At 46.2% G+C, this 22,942-nt stretch overlaps 1 protein-coding gene across 1 annotated transcript; it reads right to left on the bottom strand.

The window, feature by feature from the left end:
- Positions 1-3,600: 3,600 nt before the first annotated feature.
- On the bottom strand, positions 3,601-21,617 carry LOC147449403 (CBS domain-containing protein CBSX2, chloroplastic-like). Its single transcript, XM_086521847.1, has 8 exons — positions 21,382-21,617; positions 15,694-15,781; positions 15,530-15,594; positions 6,437-6,485; positions 5,015-5,067; positions 4,827-4,942; positions 4,681-4,738; positions 3,601-3,962 (listed from the first exon to the last, which is right to left on the bottom strand). Exons 1-8 carry the CDS (start codon positions 21,532-21,534, stop codon positions 3,879-3,881), a joined length of 666 nt encoding a protein of 221 aa, XP_086377973.1. The 5' UTR covers positions 21,535-21,617; the 3' UTR covers positions 3,601-3,878.
- Positions 21,618-22,942: the final 1,325 nt, after the last annotated feature.

Below are 22,942 nucleotides of genomic sequence, written 5' to 3'. Positions count from 1 at the left end.
AATGTGGGTCCAGTAAAAACCACTCCAAGGTAAGTGTAAGCGTCTGTGTACTCCACAGTCTCCTGGCTGTATGTGAATGTAGGTGCTGATCTCCTGATCCACTGTGGGGTGGTATTAAACACCATAACCTTGGTTTTACCAAGGTTGACAGACAAACCACTTTCGTGGGCAAACGTATACAAAGCATCCAATTGGCGTTGCATTCCCTCTGGGGATTCGGAGATCAACACAATATTGTCCGCATATAACAAAAGTGGAATCCATGTCCCTGCCAACTGTGCACCTTTATCCTCGTCCCTGTCAATGTAGTCAGAAACCTCATCCACATACATACCGAAAAGAGTAGGAGAGAGCGGGCAACCCTGCTTCACCCCAATAGTGGAGTGAACTGGTGTTGAGAGTCCCTCCAGGGTGCGTACATGCCCTACTACTGATCTGTATAATGCCATCATCCCCCAAATGAGCTATGTGGGTACTCCCATTTCCTGTAATCTGCGCATCAATCTAGCTCTGGGTACTGTGTCAAAAGCTTTGCGGAAGTCCGCAAAGCTACAGTAGATCCGTCTCCCATGAGATCTGCCTTCCTCGATGATGGCCCTGAGTGTCAAGATGTGGTCAAGAGTAGAGAAGCCTCTCCTGAACCCTGCCTGCCCAGTTGCCCGCAATCCTTTCCTCTCTACCCATCTACTCAGCTGTTGCTCAAGAATGGATGCATACAATCTTGCCAGTGTGTGCCCAATCATAATAGTGCGATAGTTCCCAGGCTCCATGGGGTCTCCTGATTTGAGATAGGTACGATCGTAGATAGGCTCCAAGTGTCCAGTAGGCCCTCACACATGGCACGGTTAAACATAACTGCTAGAAGCTCTGCTAGTAAGTCTTTGGCATGCATGAAATGCTCAGCAACTAGGCCCTCATGATCATATGCTCTCCCAGTCTTCATCCTGTCAATAGCTTTTTTCACCATCTCAGCGGTGAAAAAGACATGTGTGTGGGCATGGGTCAGGGGGGTTGGGGAGGGGCGGCTGTCTAAGTACTGTGTACAAAGATGATGCATACTGACCCCAGGTCTCTGTGGAGGAAATAGCGGGGGGGGGGGGGGGGGGGACTGCTCATGAAAGAGCCGCCATGCCTTGCGCGAGTCCTGACTCAAGAATAGCTGATATAGATCCTGCTCGAGTCGAGCCAAAAAAGCCCTCTTCTTCCGCCGCACCAAGCGTCGGAAGTTCATATGTGAGTGACGTCCCCCAACACCACCTCCCTCTGAAGTCTGGCTCTAGTATGGCGGCACTCCTTATCGTACCAGCTATTCTGAGGCATGCTCCCAGATCGGCGGCTCTGCTCAGGCTGGGTGTGTGGGTATGCTTCTGCTGCTGCCTCATGTAATGTCTGTGTCAGTATAGTAGTTAGCTCCTCCAGAGGTCGCCCCAGGTCCTTAGTGCATAGGCGTTTGTAGATTCCGTCCATGTATACAGAGTCCGTCTCCCTTGTGAATGTGTAGCGAGTAGGGGCTGCTACTCGTGGCCTGTGTGCTACACTGAACTGGAAGGAGATGGTCATTGACACCAGAGCATGATCCACTGCCACCCTGACCGGTCTGGGCCCAACTGTGAGATCTTGGATACTAGAGATGAGGTTCGGTTGTGCCATGACATAGTCCACCGTGCTGGCTCCATGTCTGTGTGGGAAGCATGTAAAACCTCCCGCACAGCAAGAAATCTCTGTAGGCCGTTCAAGATGGCCAATCCATGTGCAGTGCCCATGTCTATCAGGTGTCGCCCATACTCAATATATTCCATATCGTGTGATAGTCTGGAAAGGCCCGTTTCTGCCACATCTATCTCTCTTAGCATCTCCTTTGAAGTATCACAAAACACTGCCTGGTGATGGGCAGTCCTACATTGAAGTCCCCGAGGATGATAATGTCACCGTCCCTAGAGAACTCCCATATGTCATCATCCAAAATAGAGAAAGGAGACTGTCCTCTGGGTGGTGCATAAACTGATGTACTCGGGGGGAAGTAACAAATAGCTAGATAGAGGTATCTGCCCGTCTCTGCTTTCAGTCTCACCCACATGTACCTAGCCTACTCGTCCTTGCGGGCTATATGTATCAGTGGCTGCAGATCCTCTCTAAATAACACTGCCACTCCTCCCGAGCCCCGCCCTCTGTGCTCTGAGCGTGTCTCCTGTCTGTAGGCTGTCTCCCACCTGTATCCACTGATGTGAGGCATGGATTGCCCAGGGAGAGAGAGGTGGACTTGTGGAGCCCCATCGTATTGCCATTCCTCGAGTCGTGTGCTACATGTGCCTCGGTTGTGCAACCTAATCCTCGCTGCCTCCATCCCTAGTGATGCTTCGACTGAAAGCAAAACAATTACAACAGTCAAACAATTACAGCAGTCAGCACCTCCAATCCTGTGTGCCACCCTCGGCCCTCGCCATCATCTCGTGCATACAAACCTTGGTGGCTTTCTCTCTCCCCATTGTTGGGTCTTCAGCATTACCCATTCGCTCATCAAAGGCATGCAAGACCCTACTTCTCTGCGTGTTTTTGTGGAGCTCCATCCTGCCCTCCCTTCACTCGTAGTAGCACCCCAACTCCTCCCTCGACCAATAGAGCAACAACCAAGACAACGATCTACATGGCCGATTGAGGAGCGACCAAGGCACACAGAACCCACACACACACACACACACACACACCGTCGCCGCCTTCGCCTCCACAGATGGCAATTATTGATGAACAAGGGTGCACTTGTCAACCCCATGACCGCCATAGATGGCATCTCTCTTTCTTCCGATATCTCCTTCACGTGCCATCTCAAGAACTATGCAGATTTGAATTTTTGAATTTCGGCCAAATGAAGCAGGTGAAAATACTCAGTGGGATGTGAACAAGTCTTTGTAATGAGTGGCAATAGATTTGTAATGAGCGGCATTTAGTCCCACCAACCAATAAAATAATTGTCTTTAACCAAAACATCCTAGTAATGAGTGTCTACAAAGCTGTATCTTTATAAATCTTTATAATGAGTGTCTGCTTGACAACCAACCAATCAAAAAAATGTACCTTTTTTTGAAACCTCTTTTTTCATTAGGAAAAAGGGAACACATCACTATGGCCTTAGCCCTTTCGGCAGGCCAAAAAAACTAATGGGAGAGAACGGATCTGAAAAATATTCCCTATTTTAATTTTTTTCACCACATACTAGAGTAGAAGTCTAATTTCAGTTGGGCCACTCTGCTACTCATCTTTACAATTATAGGCCCTGCGCTTACCACCAATGATGTCACCAGAATATATCACTGACAAAAAGCCGTCTGGATCTGCAGACTATGGCACTGCCTTTTGCTATTTCTTTCCACCCACAAAGCAAAGTTTGAGAAAAGCATGCCCTTTTTAGACCGGCTCAAAAATCCTTCACATCAACACTCCCTTTCTCTCAAAAAGCAGTGTCAACAAAAGACAGACAAAGCGTCAAGACTTCGACGGTTTTGTACAATTGACAGCCTTTTTTATTGTATAGAACCTTAGCCAAAACAGTTGTGGCACCAACAATATGCAGATGAAGTATTCTCAAATCTCGATTCTCAACCATCAGTAAGTGTCTTTGCCTTAAATTGATATGATCTCGCCTAATTTACAACAGTCAAAATAGTTATTGCCAAATATGGCCTGGTCCGCATTACCAAGTCTATACAATTCGGCTTCAGTCATCTTTAAATGGTGGTCCACTAATTTGAGGAAACCCACATTATACATTTCATATTTGCACATTTTACACTACATATTTTGAGCAAACCCACATTACATTCCTGAGCACGCTTCCAACTTTAGATTGGAGTGCTCTCTATGGTACAGGGGAGTATCATGCGCTATTCATTTTCACCACCCATTTCAAATTCTCTTTTCAGGCAAAGAGCCGCTTTGATCACATTTCCCCGCGTCAATAGTCCAACCTGCATAGATAAACTTACCTTTATAATCATAGGAATAATTATACCCCATAGGCTATAAATATCCTGAGAGATCCAACCCCAACAGCACCCAGACCCCAAAATGACTGACAAAGCCCACAAACATATCCAGATGACAGAATTTTCAATTGCAACATTACTTCCAATGATCTAGGACTCCAGCCATAATGACGACCATATACACTAGTCCTTGATTTTCTAGTTTCTTTTTTTGAAGGGTTTGTATGAGGCAGCTGATCATTCAGTGCTGGTTGATAGGTCTACTGCCTCCTACCCGCAACCCAAGCTAGGTGGTGCCCCTGCCTTGCTAGGCGGAGGTGCCCATCCTAGATCCGTGAGGCGGAGACTGCATCTCATATATTTAGGTTGCAATCAAGAAAACCACGTATACACACTTCAGGATCTACTTGAAGGCAGTTACAACAAAATTGACATCACTGTCCTCTACGCACATTTATACAGGTTTTGGCACCTATTTAAAGTCATAAATTTTGCCGTTCGTAGTTTCGCACATTGAAGCCTCAAACCAAACCCCCCATCCTCCCCCCCCCCCCTTTTCTGATTCATTATCCACTTGTAGCCAAAACTTCTACCAATACGGCAAGTGATAGCATAAGCACAAAAAGCTTGGCGATAACTAGACTAGTTTTTACATGCAAACTCAGTTAAACCCTTAGCTACAGTTAAGAGAAGCACTTACCAGCTTTCCATCCTCATTAACAACAGGCAGCCTTCGCTTTTGGGTCTCCAAAAGTAGTCTACAATCAGAAAAACATGAAGTGAGAACAGCATGAGATAGAACATATGAAAAGAGAGAGAAATAAACATACAAATTCGAATGCAAACCTGGCTGCGTCTTCAAAATTTGAGTTCTCTTGTACAACTAAGGGGGAGGGCGTCATTACTTCCTCAACAGTTTTTCCATGGGTTTTGCTGATAAGCATTTGGATCTCTTTGAAAGCCTAAAAATTTGCCAGATCCTTTCAGATATGTCTATACAAGGAAAATAGAAAATATAAATGGTGCATGCCCACCTTCCAAGTACTGCCAGGTTCTGGAAATAAGGATGAATTGGATGGTCTATTACCTGAGCAAAGCATGTAAGTTTTGATATATTCTCTGAATCCAATGACTCGAATTAAAATTAAGAGATGTTCTTGATAGCAGTTCCTTCACATCTTAATTCTCCACATTCTCTTATGTCATAATTGTTCTCCAAGAATCAAAATGAAACTGTTATTGTAGATAAAACGTTTTCATGTGGGGAAAATGCTGATTTTTGAGGCTTAAGATGTGATTCCTCCCTCCGATCTAGAGAAAGAAAATACAGGGCTTAGAATAACTAGCCGAAAATGGCAATGCAGGGCTCTAGAATGCCAGAAGCTTTGAGGAACATTCAAAAACCATTAGGAAAGTTTCAACGATCTTGACAAGCTTTTCTGTTGGAAATAGGGTTGCATGGTTGAACACAAAGATGGAGGAATAAGAAGAAGCTCAAGGGCACACAATAAAGCAAATAGCACTACTGAAAGTCTGAATGTGCTAATACAAACATAAGGCTTGCCCTAGAATGATGGGCATATATATAAGCCGGGCGAAAGAAACCACCTAGCAAGTTAATAAGTGCCATCACTACTATTTCATGGTAACAAATACCCCTTGGGAGTAATACGGTGAACATGAGCTGGCACTCATGTATAGAGAGTGCCAAGCGCTAATGAAATCAATCCACAAAGGAAAGTAAACCCAAACATGACATGCATGAGTTGCCAAGCATGAAGCAGAAAACACTTGTGGACACGTGACTATTGTGACAACTAGCCCAATTTGAGTCCAAAAAAGTATGTAAACCTTGCAGCAATGACCTCCCTTGGGAATCGACCGAAGATGTGGTGTAACTCAAGTAGTCAGGGATCCTTTTCGCAGCCAGCCAATGCCTAGACCCTCAGCTATAAATAAATCTGCTGACCAATGAGACCACAGACTAAATATTTGGTCTCATAATGCATACATAAATAAGGCAACCAATCTCGTACCAGGTGTTGGCTGAGGGTGAGGGAACATAGGAGAAATGGCAAGAACTATAACGGGAGGGCACCAACCAAAAGCATGCTCATAGATAGGCATCCCTTACTTATGCCATAGTTGGACCACACCCATAGATATACACCACGATCCTCCTCATTGCATGCCGTGCTTACTCTCGAAAGAGCCCTATACAACATCAACAGGTGTCCATTCCCAAGTTGCACCTGCCAAGCTTGAACCTGAACTTTGAGAGTATGAGTTTGACAACTAGAATAACTTATGGAGGACATAAAGACCCAAGTTCAAAACACACAAATGTATGTGTCCCTTACGTCATACTATTGCAGCTTAAAACGAGCAGAAGATAAAGAGAAAAAAGGAATGTCTTTAAAGATTGCACACCACAGGAAAGAAGAGTAGATTGATACCTGAGATACTATCAAGTGCTAACAAATCAAAATCAGAAACGACTCCAACCTGCAACAAATAATTTTTCCTTGAACTTCAAAAAAAAACCTCTCTCTCTCTCTCTCTCTCTCTCTCTCTCTCTCTCTCTCTCTCTCTGTGTGTGTGTGTGTGTGTGTGTGTGTGTGTGTGTGCGTGTGACTTGGACACCCCAAGTCGAGAATCCGACACGACACACGAGAGATTAGCTTAAAAATACTTCACAACTTTAAAATTTAAGTTGGCACGACCCGGTGTAGTTCCGAGCCCAAAGGTATTGGCCCCAAAACCTGGCACCCCTTTCGGTATTTCTTTCTTATATTAAGGCTTGAGCAAAGTACAACACCCGCAAGACCTCTGCTCTCAGACTCTGCATCGAGATGCTCTGCAGAGTGAAGCACCTAGGGTCTATTTATTCTTATAAGGGATGCCCCAAAAGCAGTTGAACTCAAAAGAAAATTGTCCCAAAAGCATCTGGTCCCAAAAACTGCCAAAAAGCAATCAGCGCAATTTGTCGAAATCCGTACAGCAACCACGTCAGTATGTTAGCACATAATGCGGAAATCTGTATAGCTGCCAACCGTAAAGCCAAAGGTCCGGACAATTGAAAAGCTAAACGTCGGAGAAATAGAAAGCCAAAGGTCAAGTGCACCCAAAAGGCTAGGCTAGTATCTATATAAAGACCTCTTGGGGCATGTGTAACCATCATCAATGTTTGGGTGATCTCTCTCTAAGAATTTGTGAAGATGACCAAGGCTTTGAGCTTTCTTGAAGAAGACAAAGTGACGATCAAGAAGGCCTTGAGCACTTGCGACAACAACTTGTATTGGCCATCTTTTGCAATATGAAAGAAATATCCTTTGGGGGCACTTGTCTTGAGGGCCAACGCTTCTAGGGATGGAACTCCGTCTTCCTATGTCTCTTGTGTTTGGTCTCTCTCTCTCTCTCTCTCTCTCTCTCTCTCTCTCTCTCTCTCTCTCTCTCTCTCAGTTGAAGTGTGCTATTGTGATTCACCATCTGTTCTTAACGTACAAAAAGGTTTCAGTGGTATCAGAGCCCAATCAATTGTTCTTCTACAAAAAATCTGATCCTTCCCACAATAGCAAAGCGCGATGGCTTCAAAGTCAACCTCACACAAAGATGAAGAGGAGAACAACATCAATGATGTGGATAATGTGAATGCGCTTGATTTGTTGTGAGATTCACCAACACATGTTTTTTTTGCAAGCTCTGCTTCCTTTGTTTGTATCTTAAATTTAGCAAGAAGCAAATACAGCTTGTTCCTTCTTTTTGCAAGTTGTAAGAGGCTGGTAAAGGGTCTCGCTGCTGCTGACTTCGCACCCTCCCCTGTGCACGCACCTGCACCCCCTCTCTCTCGCCATCGCTCTCTCCCCCTTCGCACTGCCTTGCCCTGCACAACCCACCTCCTGCCAGCGCGCAGCCAGCCCCATAGTTGCCACGGAGTTTCGAAACGTTTCATTAGAAACGAGTTTCAAAACGGTTTCGTCCGAGAAAGAAACGCCAAAACAGAAGTTTCATGCAAACTAAAGAAATGTACGTAAGTTTAAGTGGTATAAGCTGAGATACAACAAACTAGGCCACGCAAAACAGAATACAAAACTTTTTTAAACGATAAAAAAAATCAACGCTACAGCCTGACGTGCGAAAACTTACGAGCCTTGACTTTACCTTTGAAACGTCCAAACTCGTACAGAAACGTTTCGTACATTTCATGAGTGAAGAAACGCGTTTCTTGGCAACACTGGCCAGCCCACAACCGCCGCCCCAGCCCCTTGCGCCTCAGCCCGCCTGCACTCCCCCCCCCCAAATCCCATTTCTTAGCTCGCAGGAGTCTGTCTTTGCAGCCTTCTGGGAGTTTCGCGTCACTTTCTTCTTCCTCGACTCAGCAGCAGACACAGAATGGCGGCTTCTGTTCCACCTTAAAGGGACTCCACTGAAGCCCCCTTGCCCGACACCGCGGAGCCGACCCTTCGATTTGCTCTTTCGCCAGAAGAGCAAGCGAGCTTGATGGCCGAAGTGGAGCGCTTGCAAGCCACTTCGGTTATCTGTAAGATCATTGGCACTCGGCCAAGTCGAAGCAAGGTTCGGGATTTACTACAGGATCGTCTTCTCTCCGATGTGGGCAAGATCACCGATGTCCAGATCCTCGGGAGAGGGTACTACCAGGTAGAGTTCGAGTCTGCAAATATGACGGCCAAGGTTATTTTGATGAGCCCAATCGGCATCCGAGCAGCTCGAGCTTATTTCCGACGTTGGCATCATGGTTTTGACCCTACTACAGATGTGCTCGAGGAGGAGGCATACTTGCTGATTTCGGTTTGTTTCCCAGGCTTGAGGCGAGAGTACCTCTCCCTCCTCCCCAGGATTGGTTCCATGTTTGGGACGGTTCTGGAGTCTCTGCGCACTGCAGCTTCAGTTGTGGCCAAGGCCGCAGGTTTACCTATTGTGCGGGTTCTTGTTCGTGACACACACTCCCTCCCCAAGGTACTGCTGCCTCGGGTGAGTGGGGGATTGATCAGACAGAGTGTGGAGTATTTGGGTCTCTCGAACGAGTGTTTCACTTGCAGGCAGATGGGCCATTTAGCGAAGGCCTGTCCTCGTAGGAGACTGCGACCCACAACGCATGCAAAGCCTCCCAAGGCTGAGCATGCCAAGCAACCAGATACACAGGACGCACAGGCTGGTACCTCGACAGAGACCAGTGATCAGACAGCTGACGAAATGACAGTAGGTGCCTAGCCGCCGTAGACAGGGGCGGGCTCGCCCCACTGCTCCCCCTGGTGGCCGACCTTCTGCAACTCAGCAGCGCTGGGTTCCGACTAGGAACCATTTTGACCCCCTTCAGCAAGACCAGCTTGAGGAGGCCCCGTCTACTTCAATTCCTCCACCACCACCTCCTCCTCCTCAGACCGTAGTAATAGGGAATGACCGTTTTCAGGTCTCCGTTCCCCGTTCCCATTCCAAGTTCCCGTTCCGAATCCCCGTTCCGTGTTTCAAACGTGAGTACCCGAAACAGGGAATGGCATTTTGTTCCGCGTTCCCGTTCCAGTTTCCCGTTCCTGGTATCTATGCCTCAGACGCTGCCGCTCCGCCTCCCCTGCCTCCCCCCCCCCCCCCCCCCCCCCCCCCCCCCAACCACCTTCGCGTCCCGCCCCTCCTCTCTCCCCGATGGGGCCCACAGCCGCATCTCCCGACCCCTCCTGCACTCCTCAGACGCAGGGTATTGGACTCGCTTCTGCCGCGAGGCGTTCTCTTGGTATTGCTTTTGCTACGAGCCATGTGGCTCGAGGTGGACAACCCCACTCGAGGCCGCCTTTCTTGGTGCTGTCTTCTCCCTTTGCAGCAGTCCCTAGAGGTTTGACTAGTTTCGACATTCGCAGACGCTGGGACTTCTTCGACTACAGCTTCACTCCGTTTCTGGGTGACTCTTCTCCCGACCTGAGAAGGCTAGCTTTCGAGTCCACATCCTCTTTCTTGCAGCTAGACAATTGAGGCCTTGGACAGAGCGGTGGGTTTCTCCTTTCCGCTGTGTGGTAGGAATCTCACATAGTGGACCCAACATACAGTCCTTGACTAGCTCCAGATTCAGGCTACTGAGTTCTCACACCACAGAGGGGACTTAGCGGTGACGGATCTAGTCCAGACACTTTGGCCTCTTGCCAAGTTCAACGTGATGCCTCCGGATGCAGCTGGTTGCAGGCACATTGTGGTGCATTTGTTTGCTGACACTCAGTGCCCTCCTAGTTATGTATTTGTGCATGAGGATTCTTGGACAGAGGATGTAGCCCTGCCGGCTGCACGCTCGGCTTGGGCTTGGGCGAGACAGTCACTTCTTTCGCGCTTGTCTAGAGGTCGTTCGGATGGGGATTACTCCCCATCCAAACCGGCCTCAAAGATAGCGAGGTTGGCTGCTGCGGCAGCATCTGTTTTCTCTCACCGACTCCATGAGGATCATCTCATGGAATGTGCAGGGATTAGGAGGGCCCCAGTTTCAGCGTCGGAGGGGTCGACCGCGTCAGAAGCTGCAGAGATACCTTGTGGGTGGTGATATTGACGTTCTTATGCTACAAGAGCATCACCTTTGTGAGAGCCGCATTCGGCGATGTTGTCAGATTTTGCGTGGTCGCTATGACACGATTTGGTCAGCTGCATTTGGACCTGGAGGCATCCACGGTGGGGTATGTATGACTATTGCACACTCTTTGCAACAAGCCATCGTGGGCAGAGGGATTATTGTGCCAGGCAAGGCTCCGTGGATTACTGTGCAGGTTTAGCATTGCCTCATGGGCTTCCTGAACATCTACGCGCCCAATGTGGCGAGCGCACGTGCAGAGTTTTGGGCTCAGATATTAGAATCTCTGTCGTCGCAGGCAGAGCAATGGTGCATTGAAGGAGACTTCAACATGTTGGAGGACCCCGTTGACAGGATTGGAGGTAGCCATCCTTCTGTACATGGAGTTGAGTTGGCAGCTTGGGAGAGGTTATGTATGACTGCAGGTTTCAGATGTGTGGCAGCATTCTAGCTTTGTCAGGCCACCTGACAACCTGGGCCTTCTCTCGTTCGGACCATAGAGTGGGAGGAGTGAATCTATCTCGGATTGATCGCTTCTGCACTAGTGACCACTTTTGTGACTTGGGTGGGACTCTTGGCATTCTGGCTGGGACTTCCTTTTCGGACCATGCACCAGTGATCCTCACAGTGACTGATAGGCAGAGGAGGGGGAGCACGATGCTACGCATCCCTGAGAGGGTCTTGTTGGACTCTGTGCTCAGAGAGCGAGTGGAGGCTCTATGGACAGAGAGCTTAGACATGCAGGATTCTCCTGCTGACAGAGTGGCCTCATGACTTGCTCAGCTTAGTCGACTCTTTCTTCAAGAGTCCGGCTCGCCTGGCTGCAGCGAGAGAGGAGGAGCAACATCTCCGATAGGCCGTTGCTTCCTTGCAGAGGATGCAGGAGCACCATCCAGACAGTCCTTGGTTGGAGGAGCAGTTGTAGCACGCTCGCCACGAGCTTGTCAGCACAAAGGAGAGGCGCCATGAGTTTGCTTTCCATCAATAGACATCTTAGTGGACCCAAGTGGGTGACAGAGTGACAAGCGCTTTCTTTGAGGCAGTGGGACCCCTGCATACGCATGCCAGGTCAATCAGTTGAGGAGACCCAACGGGTCAGTTGCTTTAGAGCCAGAGGACGTGCGTACAGTTCCTACTGACTTCTACCGTGATCTATTGTCTGCAGAGCCTCAGTCAGGCGTCAGGATGCATGCCAACAGGTGTGGACACAGATGACTTGTCTTGTGACTGACGAGATGCGCCAGAGGCTTGAGCTACCTCTTCAGCTAGAGGATCTTCACGCGGCTCTTAGCGCACTCCCCCGTGGTAGCTGTCCAAGTGAGGATAATTTGACTCCCTGCTTTTTCTTGGAGTATTGGGACTTGCTTGGCTCATATCTCTGCAGCGCTTTTTTAGTACATCCTGCACACAGGAGAGATGCCTGACAGCATGAGTGAGAGCCTGATTTACCTCATTCCCAAGGAGGGTGGCTCCTTGGATGAGATTCGACAGTGGCGACCCATCACCATCCTCAACTCATCCTACAAAATTCTTGCCAAGGCTCTGAGTTTGAGGATTCAGCCACTTCTTGAGAGCATTATACATGGGACATAGACAGGTTTTGTCAAGGAGCGTAGTATCCTTGACAACATCTTTACTTTTTGGGAGGCTTCTACCCTCGCGCAGCTCCTTGGTGAGGATCTGGTGATACTTCTTCTCGATTTTGAGAAGGCCTATGATAGAGTTGATTGGGACATTTTGGAGGGCACTCTACGCAGGATGGGCTTCTCAGATGCTTGGATCAAAGGTGTGTCAGCTCTGTACAGATGGGCACATAGTGAGGTTCTTTTGTCAGGAGGTAGAGGTGATCGTTTCATGCTGTCAGACAAGGTTGCCCTCTTGCCCCCTTCCTCTTCCTATTCTATGCGGAGGCGATAAGCAGGTTTTTGGTTTCACAACAAGTTGGCATACGTGGCTTAGTGTTCCCTATTCGGGGAGATGAGCTACTGGATGTTGAGTTTGCAAACGACTCGGCCTTGTACTTGGATGGCCAGGAGGCCAACCTTCACAGAGGTGTGAGCAGGCTCTTTATTGGGTTAAAGGCCCAAATGGCCCCCTTTGTGTATAGTTTTAAAGGTTATTAACCTTTGGCCAAGTTCACATTGAACTTGGCCACTAGCTTTAAATTTGCAAACGCTGATTTTCAGCCAAGGAGGTCAACTTTCACGCGAGATTTTGCAATTTCATCGCCAAAGGACTCGTCCCTGGTCCATAGAGAGCTCCCGGCAAGTCAAATTGACCTAAAACAAGCTGAAATTAGGTCAAAATCAACAAATTACAGGTTATGACAGCAAAATACAGGTTTTGAAAATCATGTATTAAAGTGTGGGAACATCTTTGCTAGGTCCCCGCTACCCGAAAACACTGAAATTGCCAAAAAACAGGTCCCAAAACAGGTGTTTTCAGCAAATTTCAGATTTACGCAGGTTTTTGCAAGTGTTTTTATGATGCGTCTACATTGGGGAAAGTGCAAATTGATGCAATCTATGCACATTTGACAAGTTTTGGCTATGTATGACCATTTGTGGCTGCTACAAATTGGGGCTTTTGCTCATACATGCTTCTAAAGGCTGTGCATTAGCCTCATGTATGTTCTGTGAGGCTAAAAACAACTAAAATTGTTGTTTTTGAGCACAAATTTACTCGCTGAAATTTCCTGCGCATAAATTTCAGAAATTGTTTTTTGTGCCTAAATCGACCTATTTTGTCCCAAATTGCTCATGTGACCATTTGGAGCTGTAGTGCACACCTCTATGAGGCTATACGCCGGTTTTTGTGCATTTTGTCCAAAAATTGAGCGTATTAGCCCTCTTATTCGTGCAACTATAGCCTCATTTTCTTCAGATGTGAAGAATCTGTAACAGACTTGGACACTCTAAGTCCAGAATCAATCGCGACAGCACCACATAACCACTTCAAAACAATTCACAAATCACAATAGATTTGCACTGGCTTGGCGGAGTTCCGTGCCTAGAGATATTGGCCCCAAAGATTGGCGCCCCTTTCAAAACAATTCACAGATCACAATAGATTTGCACTGGCTTGGCGGAGTTCCGTGCCTAGAGATATTGGCCCCAAAGACTGGCGCCCCTTTCTTTTTATATTAATCAGATCAAAGTACAAGAGAGTGGCTAGGGTTTCACTCTCAGACTCTGCGTCCAGATGCTTTGAGAAGTGAGGCCCTCACCACTAATTTAAAGGTTACAAGGGATGCCCAAAAGCAAAGCCCCAAAAGCTTCAAAATCAAAAGCCCTGAAAGCAAAAGCTCTTTTCTTTCTCTCACAGAGAGTTTCTGAAAGCAAAAGCAAATTCTCTCTCTCTCTCTCTCTCTCTCTCTCTCTCTCTCTCTCTCTCTCTCAATGAGAGCAATAAAAAGCAATTATGCTTTTCTGGCCCAAAGCTGAGATTTGCGCCGCTCAAAAATATCCAAAAAATAAATAAATAATTTTTTTAATTTTTTTTCAATTCACCTCCGCGATTTCCGAAAATTAGGGTTTTTGGTAGAAATTAGGGTTTGCAGGAATTTTAGGGTTTCTGCTGTCCATAGCCCCGTCATCACTTGGTGACATACCCCCTCTTGAAAGCATTGTAATCGACTACGATTACGCCTGCAAAACCGACAAAAGCCATAAACCGTCTTAGCAGATACTGACTGTTAGTACCTACGTACTAGGAACACACATCTAGCACATGTACAAAATCAACAGTCACATCACACGACATCACAGGACATCACATGACATTCAACATTCATTCAGATCTTAGACCATGATTTATCGGCAATGTAGCTAGCAATCACATCTAGGTCCAATCGGGACCTCATCGATGTCCGATTGACTAACCCCTATTGCAACCATGTCTATTCGAGATCAATCATACCAAAATGCTGCAGTCATTTCGGCCATCAGTTCCTGCACTCACAAGAAGTCAAGAACAAATCAGTATCATTATCAGCAATTCCATTTCATAAAGTCATACAGCAGAATACCGTCAGCTCTCAGTATCCCTGAAGCTCAAGGAGACATCAGTGATTCTAGTATCGAAATCAAGGCATCTGTTGACAAAGGAGTGTAGTGACTCCCCTCTTGTGCATCCCACTGCACCAGATCTCCGGCCAAGCTGAATTCTGGTTCCGTTTGGAGTAGACTATGCTAAACCAAAACATCGAGGTAAAGTTTCACAATCCGAGGAGTATCTGCTAGGTCCTCCTCCTCCATCCACTTCGCATCAAATGCAGGAAAGTTCTTGAACTTAATCAAGAACCCGCCTTCGGACTTTACCTTTCTTCGTATCGTTATGTGCCAAAATCTGTTCAGGAACAAGGGTCTCCTCGTTCTCTTCCACTGCGGGCTGCTCATCAAGCTCCCCATCATCAGGCACATCACCCTTAACAGGTTTCAAGAGACTCACAGGCAATGCATTGTGAATCCTCCAAGTATCTGGCAGTTTCAATCGGAAGGAGACATCATTTATCTTGTCAGTGATCTGGAAAGGTCTGTAGTATTGCATACTAAGCTTTGGAAAAAGCCTCTCCTTTCTCTTTTTGCATAAAATTAAATCAAGGTGCACCGCATTGTGTGAATCTCTTGTTCCCTGTTTGTAATGTCAAAATTAATGAAATACATAGCCTGTTAAGGAGTAATAGTTGTTGGGTCATTCAACAAAGAGAAAACAAGAGATTCACACAATGCAGTGCACCTTGATTTAAATGTATGCACACAACTTCCTACTGCCCTCTGATGAGGATTATAACTTACATTGAGGTGAAAGCTGGCAACTCATGACAACTCTTTATATGTCCACATCAAAAACCACAATTTATTCTTTCCTTATCTCCTTTTAGTTTTTGAGCAAAAAGCCAGACTCTGCCTTTGTGGAAGCAAAAGGATGACAAACTAATTGATGAGTTAGAATATTAGGAGAGAAGAAAGTGTCGTCATCTTACCGCTTTCCCAGTCTCGTCAACAACTGGTAAGCCTGTAATCCGGTTCTGGACCAACAGTTCAATAGCTGTTGGAAAAAAGTTAAAAACTAAACAAATGAGATCATCCTTTCACTTCATCCAGGTCTGAAACATGAAAATAGGAGTGGTACACAATTTGAGTCTACCCTCGTCCACTGATGTCGTTGCCTTCGCAGTAATAAGGTCACCTTTGGGTGTCATAAAATCACCAACCGTGTAAAACCCATGTTTTCCCTGCGAGACAAAACAAAGTTTGACATTCAAATTTCACAAAGATGCAACAAACTAAGGCTTGAAATTGAAAGTATACACTATCTAAGACTGAACTTCAATTAGCAAGAATGGCACACTTGCAAGATGATCAATTAGGATTTCCAAAAAAACGGTTGAAATTGTGTGCAAAGTTCACATCGAGCAAATTGCTTACAATTCTTTGTTCTTTCTATAGTCCATGATGCAAATAAAAGCAAAAAATGACCTATGCATAAAGTGCTGAATCGTAACCTTACAAAAGAAGCTTTGCCTCCCTTTTTCCCATAATGGAGCACCCAAAATCAACTTGAAATCAAAAAGCTCGCCCTTCTTGTTTTTCTCTAATGTGCGGTAACCTTTGTGGAAGAGAGAGAGAGAGAGAGAGAGAGAGAGAGAGAGAGATGAAATGAAATGAAATGTTGTTGTCACGTGCACATCTAACCCTATGTGGATGTGGACAAGCTAACTCTTACTTCTAAGGTTTAAGACAACCTAGGAAGTGTTCTGGCACCCTTGTGAGCCTGCAAGCATGACCTGCATGCCTAGGTACTTTAGAGTAGTTGCATAACCTTTGATTGCGCATGAGCACCGCCAATCTGCTAGGTGTAGGCACTTGGGAGTATTCGCATAGTCTAGCATCAATATCCCAACCCAAGGTTGATTGTACGTAATGTATGTGGTGAAATTGTACGTATTGTACGTTATTCCGTACAGGAAAAAGATTTAGGTACATAAACATATGTACCATTGGCAAAAATACCCACGTACCAGATCTTACACTGTCAGGTGCAACGGAAGAGAATAAGGATTTGCTCGGATCTAGTACTCCGCACACAAACACAAGGGAAACTTTACTTCACTTGAAAAGACTGAACTGAACTAAAAGAAAGAGAGAGAAAAGAGACGACACAGGGATGTCGGGTCCCAACCCTCAAGGGCCCCCTTGCTCTGTTGCCAGAGCAAGTACTTTCTTTATTCTTGCACAAATGCTACTATAATGATGCTGATGCTAATGGGTACTGATGCTATTGATGCTAGGTACTGGAGGGGTACTATGTCGATGACGATGATTCGACGACGGTGCTAAGGCAAAATGCCAAACTGCTATCACGGTTGATCGTTCGCGGTTTGCAACCACGACGAGGCTAGGGGCTGAGTCTACTGGCTGATGCAAAAACGCTGACTGTGGCTGCTGAATCTGATGCGATCAAGGGCTGAAAACGTTGGTCTTCGGGCTGAGATCGCTGACCTTGCTGGCTGAAAACGCTGGTGAGGAAAGTGTTGAAAACGCTGGCTGACTTCTGGCTGAAAACTGAGTGTTAGTGCTTCTGCTGTGGCGGGGCAAAACCGGCAAGGATCTACTACCACAAGGGTGCGGGAATGCGAGGCTAATGCTAAACTGAAAACGCTGATGAAGGGGCTGCAAATCGCTGAAGCTGGCCTCCAAAAACACTAGTCATCATGCTGAGAAAACGCTAAGAGGGGCTCCTCTGCAGCACGCTTCTTGTGCACTTGAGCCCTCCTGTCTTCTACCTCTACTGAGTGCCCAATGGATTTCTTTTATAGATTCTTAGCAATTTGCCCTACCTACTTTTCCAACAAAAGTCGCTTATTAATAAATAAGTGAAAAATGTGTAATTGGAAAAAAGGGTTCTATGCTCTGGAAAATGATCATGCTGAAATTTGTATTGTGAGGGTATGCAACTATGACCGGCCTAGGCATGCACGTCTTGCTAGAGGCTCACAAAGTGCTAAGCTCAGTCCTAAGCTAGGCTATGACTGACGCTAGACCATGGCAGAAGCATGTCCACTTGGCGAAAGTGAAGTGCATACGTGACATAGTACATACACCCCCAATTCGACATAAGATGGAGCTAGTCAATTTGTTGCACTTCATGATTGTACTTCCCTGAGCATATAGATATACACCCATACCTCCTAGAGAAAGAGCAACAGAGTGTGCTCTCTACACTTGAGTTTGTAGGTTCTCTACAAGTTCTCTACGACTCTGTTCTGCTCTATCTAGAGACTCGACTTTCAGCAGTCTTAAAAAAGACCACTACCACTTATTTAGAGGCCCTAAAGCCCCAAATCCACTTGTGAAAAGGCAAAATGTGGCGCAGAGTCGATAAAATTTTTACAACAAAAACAGCCTGCACGTAAAGTTCTATACACCTACAAATCCGTACAGTACATTCTGTATATACATACGGAAGCAACCTTATCCTAGCCTAGGTAAAATCTGCATGTGAAGCACCTCTTATTAAGGATTTTCAAGCTTATTGATAAGTGCATTTATAGCAAGCCGTGGGGTTTTGATCGCCTTGCCCGACCCAACCTTCAGGTCATATATTAAGGGGTCACCATTTCCACAAGTCATTCAGTACCCCATTGTGGCCAGCAGCACCACCAGCAACCAGCCTAGCGTTTTCAGCATACAGCATCAGATCCATCTACAACACCCATCAGCACCAACGTTTTCAGCCATCAGCCCATCACCAACTTCAGCAGCAGAATCAGCCCAGCGCTTTCAGATTTCAGCCTAACCTCATCATCAATTTGCAAATCCAGTCAAATCAGCACAGCAATTTCAGTTTTCAGCCCTTCGCCTCGCAGATCCAAGCATTAACACTATTATTCTCTCTTCTTTCTAGTCTACTGCACATCTCTCTCATGAAGTAAAAGGAACTCTCCCATGTAGCAAAAGGAACCTTGAGTACGCACTGAGCACTCATCCTGAGCATTGACCATCAATCACTTCCGTTGCAAATTACAGTTATATTAACGTCTTCTGAAGGCCAAAATGACCTATGAGACCAAAGATTTACATCAGGGTGAATCTCATACAAAGTCTGGATCAAAAGAAAGAAACTAGCTAAACAGAAACACTACTAGCCTTATAAAAGGTGGGTATCAAGAGCCCGAGGGGTACATATACAAAAGGTGGGTACGTATCTCGGAGAAGATACAAAACGGTGGATATGTGTATATCAGAATCCGGAGATGGCTCTTATCGGTCGGTGCATAATCGTGTCAATGTCCTCCATGGTGAGAGTCTACACAGTCTCCCATGACTCGCTAATATAGATCTACTACAAAATCCTCCAACAATGGGAGCATCCCCTCATCCTCCACGTCTTGGATCTCCACAGCTTAGTTGCTTGATCACTCAATATACCTCTGCAAGTGGTATACCCTGTATCCCTCCTCTCTCGCTGCTCTCATCCCTCCTCTCACACTTAATCTCTGGGTGGAAGCACACTCTAATCTGTCTCTGGGTGTGCTCTCTCTCTCTCTCTCTCTCTCTCTCTCTCTCTCTCTCTCTCTCTCTCTCTCTCTCACACACACACACACACACACATTGAATCTCCATTAGATAGAGTCCAAGGAATCTCTGATCCTGGTATCTAATAACTCTAGATAGAGGCCCAAAACCCATTCTGAAGAAGTGAAAGCGGCCATGTATCTCATAGTGTGTTGTACACTCGCATATATAGTGGAGCTCCGTCTCTTGCTCTCTCTCACACGGGTTGCACAACTTGGCCTCAGCTAGACGCCTCGAAATCAGTCAATCTCAATCTCCAACTGGAATGATGATATCTGAATCTGTCCGATAGCACATCATAAGCCATGGGAGAAGTGAGTGTCCATGTAGGCAGGCCTAGATAAGAACCCATCCTCTATTAGCTGGAGATAATGCTCTACATGTAATCATCTTTGTGCTCAGCTCCTGTATAGGTTGTATCCATGTCATCTGGGTATCCAATTAAAACAAATCCTTTCGTATAAGTCTAGTGACCTCCCTCCGTGTCAGAGAGAGAGAGAGAGAGAGAGGGAGAGAGAGAGAGAGAGGGGGGGCAGCTAGAGAATACTGGGGGGGGGGGGGGGGGGGGGGGGGGGGGGGGGGGAGCTAGACATTAGAAAACCATGCTGCCATTTGTACATACCATCATGATGTATTTCCAATTTTCCCTGTACTATCAAGTGCCGTGAGGATTCCAGAGCTAGTCGAGCATAACGATCTCGTGGGTGCTCCCATAAGCTATGTATGGATGCCACTAACCTTGTAAGAGCCTCCACCACCAGAGGAGGGGCAACCAGCTCTGCTCAAATGATCGCATGCGGAACCGAGGCCTTAACCTTGATCATCTTGGAGATCATAAAGATAAGTGGCCTCTCCATCTCGCCACCCATCTGTACATCCATGCAAACGACTATGATGATCTACTAAAGGTCCCGATATCTGCACTTCACATAGCATAGTTGAGGCAACCAGAGTATCAAAAAGCCATAGCTTGGTGCGAGGCTCCTGGAACTGAACCTGTGAACACATCCTCTCCAAACCTCCCAAAGTTGCGTATGCTCTAGTCAGTCTAGTCTTTGCCATTCTCATGGAGAAAATCGGGCCACAAAAAGCGAGATTCTTTTTAGTTTCTTTTTGGGAAAGCAAATGTTTTTCCGTAAAAGAGATGTGTCAACATTGCATCTATGCATAAGAGTCCATTTGGGGACGCCTGGACTATGTGTCTATGTGGACATAAATGCTCTAACTTTGCTTTTAAGTGAATTTCAGCTAAAGATCAGAAAAAGCAGCTTTGACTTATTTTTAAAGATGAGGCTTTCTCAAATGGGGACACCTAGTCTCTGTTTACATGCAATTTCTTTCCCGCTCTTTATTCTGGCAGATTTTCTCAGTTAAGGCGCTTTTCTCTCTCCTCTTATTAGGCACCTCAGCAAGTACCCTACTTTGGCAAAAAAAGGAGGTTGCCCCCTAACTGCTCGTGCCTATAAAAGCAATCCCTCTCCCCTCTCTTGGGACCGTGAAAAAAGGTGCCAAAGCTACCATATGATGCTGCTCTAAAAATACCCAAAACAAGAAAATTCACAATTGGGAAAAAAACATGTGCCTAGAATCCCTACCAAGCGGGTCACAGTTGAAAGGGTGGCCAACCCACAACCAAAGGCTTAAGCGCGCGCATGAAATCCTGGAAGCAAGAGTGAAAGCGTCTGGAAGGTGAACATAAAGCTCTAACAATATCTGCACCTGCATTCATATCCACATCGGAGTTTCCCATAACTATGGAGCTTGTTACTACTCTATCAATCTGCAGCCAGCCCACCGGCAGTCACATGGAAATTTACCGTATCAGCACTACGCAGCTGGAACTGTAAAACACTGCCATGCAAGCTCATGTACACCTTGTCAAACTCAGAATTCCCCTTTATGCGTAGGTGGCATGAGAAATTTTGAGGAAAGAGTCACAAGTCGTCGGTTTTTTTTGGCGTAAGGACTGTGGCTTGGCATGATGCCAAATGACACTATGCGAGTAACTTGGCCACCTGACATCAACACCTCTATCCTCTATATCTACTCAACCACATGGTCGCGCCCATCCTCATATCACCAGTAGTTAACTGCAGCTCTTGCTGCGTATAGAGATCCTGATGGAGGTGGGTTCAATCTGGATCAACAGCTCCACCTGTGTTTTCCGTCGATGATACGTAAAAAGTTCTCTCTCTCTCTCTCTCTCTCTCTCTCTCTCTCTCTCTCAAAAAACAAGGAAAACAAAAATGTAGCTTACTGGGACGGGGACCTCCATGGCAGCATTTAGGACCAACTTCTGCGACCTCAAGGATCGCTGTAGGGAAGAGGATGAGGGAACGAGGCCGGCACAACACAAGGATGAGGACCGGAATAGAGAAACTGCAGAGGAGAAGGACGCACAGAGTTCCATGGCATTCCACGCAGAGGAGCCACGCCACGTTTACGTAGGTTCACTGAAGTACGTCAAAGACCATTTTACATAAAACGCGGAATGTAGAATCGGGCCCGCCGGAAGGTCTTAAATTTGAGGCCCATTTTGGGCGTCATTGATGGAGTGCCTCAGCTTTAAGTGCCACGGGGTTCCAACCATGGGATCAATGGCTCTTGTACAAAATCAAGCGCATTCACAGATTTTGATCGTCAATGCGTAAAAATTAAACTCGAGATCTCGAATTTAGTTTCTATATCGAGCTCTATAGTTTTAAGTTTAAGTTCATGAGAAAACACATACACGCGGACGTGATGATTAAGGCTTTGAATTCTCAAGCTAGTGGTGAGGGTTCAAATCTCGGTTGGGAAAGTGAGGACATCCTGAGATTAGGCCTCCCATGGCCGGTAAAAACTAAACTCGAGATCCTGAGTTTAATTTCAATAGATCGATGGTCCAGATCGATCTTTCACTTGGGACCATTGATCCCATGGTTGGGACCCCGTGACACTTAAAGGAAGGGACATCATGGGCTTCAAACGACATCCAAAATTTTGGCTGGCGACAAGGTGCCATTTGAAGCCTGTCATGGTTGTGTGTGTGTGTGTGTGTATGTGTATGTGTACAGATGTATATATGCATATGTATGTATATATATCCTTATGAGATAGGGATACATATTTATTTAGGGCTGCGTAAAAGAAAAATAGAGAAGAATATCCATCGATGAAAAAGTCTTTATTATAGGACTTTAGAGTAAGAAACTATATCGGTAGCCTAGAGGACCTCATAATTATTTTCCCTTCTACTCGTATACTAGATACTATTAGGTAAAGGCGGTGTGCCTCACCGTGCTTTGCCCGTGTCCGTCGACCAGTGTCCGGCTGCCCACATTTATCTCCTTATTCTTTATACATAATACATACAAAGAATAAGAAGCTCTCACTCACACTCTCACATGGTGCTCACACAATGAGATTTGGGAGCTCCACCCACATCCTGTGTCGTGCTCTCTCTCTCTCTCCCCTTCGCACTCTCTGCGTACGCGCACTGCATCCGCGCACTCACATCTAGTATCAGAGCTGGTTTCATTCCCGAAATCGCTTCCGCGCACGCGCACTTTCAAGAGTGCAAACAGGGTTTCGACTTTGGCATCGGCAAATTCAGCTTTTCGAGAGCGTTTCCATCAAGCATGATGGCGTTTTACCCCCCTTTTGAAGCCATTTGAGCCATCAAAAACTTCATTCGAGCTACGGTTGAGGAGCTGCATTTTTCAGCCCTCTTTTGGGAGTTTATGCTGCGTTTTTGGGTCGAAACGGAGGTTTTTGGCATAGCTTTCACACCCGGACTCAGATACATGTGATCCAGGAGTCTACAGTGGGGTTTTGGC

Source organism: Adiantum capillus-veneris, chromosome 10 (assembly GCF_014529385.1).
Source record: "Adiantum capillus-veneris isolate H3 chromosome 10, ASM1452938v2, whole genome shotgun sequence".
In the NCBI taxonomy this organism is placed as follows: Eukaryota; Viridiplantae; Streptophyta; class Polypodiopsida; order Polypodiales; family Pteridaceae; genus Adiantum; species Adiantum capillus-veneris.
Note: the sequence above shows the minus strand (reverse complement) of the source record. Positions and strands in the feature narration are given on the sequence as shown.

Bases quoted from the DNA above. Each gene is read 5' to 3' on its own strand.
- LOC147449403 (XM_086521847.1), bottom strand. From the start codon at position 21,534: ATGGAACTCTGTGCGTCCTTCTCCTCTGCAGTTTCTCTATTCCGGTCC. The intron at 15,782-21,381 runs GTAAGCTACATT...TTTGTCTCGCAG, and splicing joins CCATGGAGGTCCCCGTCCCA to GGAAAACATGGGTTTTACAC. The intron at 5,068-6,436 runs GTATCAATCTAC...TGCTTTGCTCAG, and splicing joins AGCACTTGATAGTATCTCAG to GTAATAGACCATCCAATTCA.